Source organism: Colobus angolensis, unplaced genomic scaffold (genome assembly GCF_000951035.1).
Source record: "Colobus angolensis palliatus isolate OR3802 unplaced genomic scaffold, Cang.pa_1.0 Scaffold169, whole genome shotgun sequence".
Taxonomy (NCBI): Eukaryota; Metazoa; Chordata; class Mammalia; order Primates; family Cercopithecidae; genus Colobus; species Colobus angolensis.
The window spans coordinates 3,346,244-3,352,093 of record NW_012114810.1 but is presented as its reverse complement, the minus strand read 5'-3'; the positions used below and the strand labels follow the sequence as shown (position 1 = coordinate 3,352,093).

The following is a 5,850-nucleotide window of genomic DNA, read 5'->3' as shown; positions in this document are numbered from 1 at the left end:
ACATACATACTTCCTTTGCCAGTTAAGAGGGCTTAAAGGAAATGACGCCCCAGGAGTAATGGCCATACCCAGTTCCCAGTTCTTGGTTCCTAATACCATTCTCCAATAAAATGAAATGGGACTCCTTGAAGAAATTGTTAATTCTAGGACTGGGGTAGGAAATATACAAGATGAGCCTGGAGTATCTTGTAGTGTCAGAAAGTAAGGAAGTATGCAAAAACAAAACAAAACAAATGGAACATACATACATACATAAAATAAAATAAAATAAAATAAAAAAACCCATATTGATGGAAGTATATTTTAAAGAACACAGGAGCCAATGAAAGAGCTCATAATGGCTAAAGTGGAACAATTTGAACAAACAAATAAATAAAGTATTACTGGGTTGTAGCCCATAGTACAAAATAACTAGTCATGAGTCCTTACTAATATAAATAAATAGGGTGGGGACAAATCTGTACTGAAAATTCCAAATAACTTATGAACTTACATAGACTCTCCATCCTCAATGATGGAAACTTTACACTCCACTTTTTAATGGTGAGCTTTGCATAGTGACTTCTTTCCAGAGTACAGTATAGAAGGGGGCATTGGGGGAGGGTGAGGAGAATAACTTTACAGTGGAGAAACCTGACACACATTGTTTCAGCTAAGTGATCAAGTTTAACAGCAACTGTGATGAGTCATGTCTGATATACATATACTTTATGTGATGTCATAAGAATGAATAACACTTTACCTCTGTGGCCTTCCTCCTAAAAACCCACACCCCAATCTAATCATGAGAAGAACATCAGACAAATATAATACAAATTGAGGGATATCCTACAAAATTTCTGACCAGCACTCCTCACAACTGTCAAGATCATCAAAACAACACCAAAAATGCCTGAGGAACAGACTCTGTCAACAGAGAAGCGTAAGGAGACAAGTACACGCAACATGATATGCTGGATGGGATATCGAAAGAGCAAAAAGATGTTAGGTGAAACTAAGGACATCTGAATAAACCAGGAACTTCAGCTAATAATACCGTATTGAGTTGCAATAGTTTGTAGCAATAGTTGTACCCTACTCATGTAAAATATTAATAATAGGGGAAACTGTGTGTGAAATATATGAGAACTCTAGTATTTTCTTAACTTTTCTACAAATCTGATACTGTCCTAAAAAATGTCTATTTTTAAAAAATCAACTAAGAAAATGTGCACACACCCTGGGTGCTTCTGATTACTGTGCCTTCTGTCCCCAGTCTCCCTGCCCGGTCCTACCCAATCCTGCTGTTAGGAGAACTTGAGCCTGCCTTCTCATGGTCTAAGTTACGAGAACCACTGACAAGTGCTAACCTAAGGAGGGATGTGGTTAGATTAGAATTTTAAGTGAACACCCTGTCCTCTGGGTGATGAGTGGATGGCAGGGTGGGGGGAGATAGAGAGCAAGAAAGACCAGCTGCAAGGGTGTTGCAACAGTTCAGGTGAGAAACAACTTCACGACTTGTCTTGATCCTTAATGAGGGTAGGGAAGAGGAGGAAGAATGAGGAATGATTGTGAATACACACATGGCAATGGCAGTTTTCTTAACTCAATGAGAGAACACCTAAGGAGGAAACACAGTGAGTGTTGCTGGGGATGGGTGGGGAGGAAGGAATACTAAGTGCCATGCTGTGCAGATCGATTAAACTTGAGCATCTCTGGACACTTCAGTAGGGAAGTCCCTGATATATCCTCATGTGCCTGCAGTAAAATAGCTTCGAATAGCTTGATACAGCCTGCCTAAAATGCGGTGGTTAAATAGTTAAAAGTGAACAATTTGAAGAATTAAAGGCAGTGCTTTTCCCAGGAAAGGAGAGTCCCAGGTCCTGATATGATTGATGGCAGTAAAGGCTATGGAAATGTCAGGGAGCCAGGTAGCAGGAGCGTGACACCTGCAGTGACTGGGTCTGTATTTCTCCAGCTTAGTCAGTAGTTTTGACTTCCGTGACTGCTGCTGGCCCAACCTTTACTTCCTTTAATAACTCTGCCACTTTCCCTCAGAGATGATCTGGAACACCTCTTCTCCCCACCTTGCCCAATTCTACTTCTATTGCTTTTCTAAAGTCTTCCTCAGTCAAGCAGGCAGACCATAAGACTTTTGGAAATCATGAGATTTTCTAAGAGAGAAAACCCAAGCAGAAGAGCCTGGAAATGTTTCCAGGGAAGAGACTAGAACCCAAAAGGAGCCCCCAAGCTTTCCTAGCATCTTCCCAGTCCCTCTCCTGAGAGGAGCTGAGTCAGGAGCAGAAGTGTACAGTGGGCTCTGCCAGGGATTGGGTGTGGTGTTGTGGTGGAAGGTAGTGTTGGACTGAGATGCAACCAGAACAACGTGTCCCCTTTTCATGGCTGGCAAGTGTTGCTTTCAAGTGCATTAAGTGAAGCTGATTTTGTTTTTGTTTGATTTGGGTTTTGTTTCTTTTTTAGGAACTGTTGGATCTATTGAGTGGTTTGGGGACCAAAATTTTAAAAGGGTCAAGATATCTGTCCTCCTTTGAGAATGGGCCATGGGAGTCTCTTGCAGCTATTGACTCATACACAGGTTTTTATGTGGTGAGAGAGAAGAAAAGGCTAAAGAGAATGTAGGATCCCAAGACTCCCAGGATTTATTATGAATCATTGTACACACTCACTGATTCAGCTTCAACACTGGGGAAGTAAGGATTCCTATAGTAACAATAGTCCCTCAAGTAGAGGCTCTGCTCACCTGAGGTTGGGATTGGGCTCATTGGGGGTGGTACTGGACAATAATTACCTCTCTCCTACCCCCACCCCATTAAAGAGACATGTAGAGGGACAGAGTCAAGTTCACAGATGAGATGGGCCGCCTAGGGGACCCGAAATAAGTGGGGCCATTGGCTCTCTCTTCCCTTGTATGAGATGATCTAAGGGCCTCTGGACTGCGGGTGGTTATTTATGTTTGAGTGGCCATTGCACCTCCTGCTTCTGCTGCTGCTGCTGCTCTACAGGAAGAAATACTTCTCCCTTTGTGGGCAGGGCTGGTTGGATGTCTTGGATCTGGCCTGGAGCTGGGGCAAACACGGGCTGTTCCAGCTGCCCCTCCTGCTGCTCCAGATGTTTTAGTTGTCCCTCCTGCTGCTCTGGGTGCTCTAGCTGCTTTTCCTGTTGCTCCAGGTGCTTTAGCTGTCCCACCTGCTGCTCTGGGAACTCCAGCTGTGCCTCCTGCTTCTCCAGGTGCTTCAGCTGCCCCTCTTCCTGCTCTGGGAGCTCCAGCTGCTTCTCCTTCTGCTCCAGGTGCTTTGGTTGCCCCACCTGCTGCTCTGGGAGCTCCAGTTGCCCCTCCTGCTGCTCCAGATGCTTCAACTGCCCCTTCTGCTCCTCTAGGTGCTTCAGTTGCCCCTCCTGCTGCTCCAGGTGCTCCAGCTGCTCCTCCTCCTGCTCCAGGTGCTTCAGCAGCCCCTCCTGCTGCTCTAGGTGCTTTGGCTTCTCCTCCTGCTCTTCCAGGTGCTCCAGCTGGCCCTTCTGCTGCTCCAGCTGCCCCTTCTGCTGCTCCAGATGCTTCAGCTGCTCCTCTTGCTGCTCCAGGTGCTTCAGCTGCCCCACCTGCTGCTCTGGGAGCTCCAGCTGCACCTCCTGGTGCTCCAGATGCTTCAGCTGCCCCTCCTGCTGCTCCAGGTGCTTCAGCTGTCCCTCCTGCTGCTGTGGGAGCTCCAGCTGCACCTCCTGGTGCTCCAGGTGCTTCAGCTGCCCCTCCTGCTGCTCCAGGTGCTTCAGCTGTCCCTCCTGCTGCTCTGGGAGTTCCAGCTGCCCCTTCTGCTCCTCCAGGTGTTTCAGGTGCCCCTGCTGCTGCTCTGGGAGCTCCAACAGTTGCTCTTTCTTCGTTCCCAGTTGCTCATCTCTCTTGACTAGCTCTTGATCCAGTTGCTGGTCTAAGAGCTTCTTCTCATCTTCCAGCTGTTCCTTTAGCTGCTGATCCCTTTGTGCTTTCTCCTGCTTAAGCTGCTGCTCTGGGTTTTCTGCTTTCTGATGTTCCTCATGCTGTTCCCAGTGCTGTTGCTGCAGCTCCTGCTTCTGTGGCTCCTGCTGCAGCTGCTCACATTCTTGCTCAGGCACTCCCTTTGCAATAGTCACGTGCTTTTCCTCTTGCTTTGATGGGACCTCCATTGGGAGGTGGACAGACACCTTCTGGCATGGGGGAGGCAGGGGAGTTGGCTGCTTCATTTGCTCCTGCTGGGTATTGACTGGAGGAGAAACAGTCTTGAGGAGCTCCTGACCGAGGGCAGGGGAGAGAGTCTCTGGCAGTGTGTGTTGCTGAGACATCTCAGAAGCTGTTGTCAACCTGAAAGACAGAAGAGGTCTGATGCACAGGCTGAAGGCAAAGGAAGTAGATGAAACCTTGGAAATCTGCAGAAGTACATGATTTTTTAGCATCACCTCTTCCCTTGGGCAGGGTACTGTCCTACCACCTCTAGACTATCATTTCCCAAAAGCAGCAGAGAGTGAAGGGTGGAAATAGAGAGGAGCAGGAAAGGTCCTCCTAGGAGTCTCCTTGTTCCCAGGTGAGAGCCAACAAGGAGATCTCTCTGCCAGGCTGTTCTGCAAGGGTGGGCCAGGTGCCAGTTCACTGTCTGCTCTTGTCTAGTCCTTGTGTCCACCCTCATCGCTCCACTGACCAAGGAACAGTGATGTGTTCTGGGATTATATCACAGTGAGGAGTAAGACCTTAGGGAACGAAACATCTCTTGGAGAACACTAAGTCCTAGAAAACCAATAGGCTGTGCCAGAGAGGATCCAAGAGGTCATGGTGTGAGCTCCAGACTGGAGACACATGAAATACTCTGGACCTACATCTCCCATTGGAATGCTATGTGTTTCTGGGCAAGTCACTTAGTCTCCTGGGACTTGGATTTCCCCTATGTAAAGCCAGCAGGTTGGCCTATTCAACCCCAGGGCTCCTTTCTCTCCTGACCTTCTGAAGATTAGTTGCAGTCCTGGTGTCTGGGGTGGGGCTAGCGGGAGCTGGGAGGTTGCTGAGAGTTGGAGCTTGTTCTTCCAAGACTTATACTTCTAAGTTGAGTTTTCCTGCCCCAGCTCTGCCTAGGTTTCTCCAAATAGAAAGGTTTCCATATCCTGCCATCCCTTCTGTGCAGCATAGCCAAAAGGTAGAAGCTTTTTCCTGAACCCCTCCCTCCATAAAGAAGGCAAAATGATGGTCAGTCAAAAACCGAAGAGATTTAGGAAAGAAATTGACTGCTACTCCCCTCCTCCCTTCCATATTTCTCTCTCACACACAACTCCAAAAATATGGTCACAAGAAAAGATGGGACATAGGATGATGACTCTCTGTTCTGTACTTTTGTGCCAAGGCACTTTTCTGTCAGTGCACTGACCTGAGATGCCCTAGAATGAAAGTCCAGTTGAATCCAGCCCCAGATCAATGCCCACCCCCACCCAGGCTGCCCACTCCCACGCCGTATGCTGTTGGAGGTCCCAAGTCCCAACCCTGGTTCTACCATCTGACACTTACCAGACTCACAGTAAGGCTGGGGCAGAGGCTTTGGTGGAGTGCTGAGCTGAGCAGGAGTCAGGGCACTCTTTATATCATTCCCCAGCCTGGCCTCCCTCCAGGTTGAAGGTGATGGACAGGTTTCACCACTTTAGTTGGTCAACTTCCTCTAGCCCCTTCCTGACTCACCACAGGCATCTTAAGCAGCAAACCCTTCAGGGCCCCGTTTCCCAGGGACGCACAGCTCCTGCCTGGCCAGAGGATTCTGGGAGCTCAACTATTCCTGTGATGCTTTTATGATCTGGGCGCAGGAAGCGGAGTGAGGCATCCTACTGTTTTGTGACCTTAGT

General features: G+C 48.1%; 1 protein-coding gene across 1 annotated transcript; it reads right to left on the bottom strand.

The window, feature by feature from the left end:
• Positions 1 to 2,621: 2,621 nt before the first annotated feature.
• IVL (involucrin) lies at positions 2,622 to 5,566 on the bottom strand. Its single transcript, XM_011937938.1, has 2 exons — positions 5,522 to 5,566; positions 2,622 to 4,333 (listed from the first exon to the last, which is right to left on the bottom strand). Exon 2 carries the CDS (start codon positions 4,312 to 4,314, stop codon positions 2,944 to 2,946), a length of 1,371 nt encoding a protein of 456 aa, XP_011793328.1. The 5' UTR covers positions 4,315 to 4,333; positions 5,522 to 5,566; the 3' UTR covers positions 2,622 to 2,943.
• Positions 5,567 to 5,850: the final 284 nt, after the last annotated feature.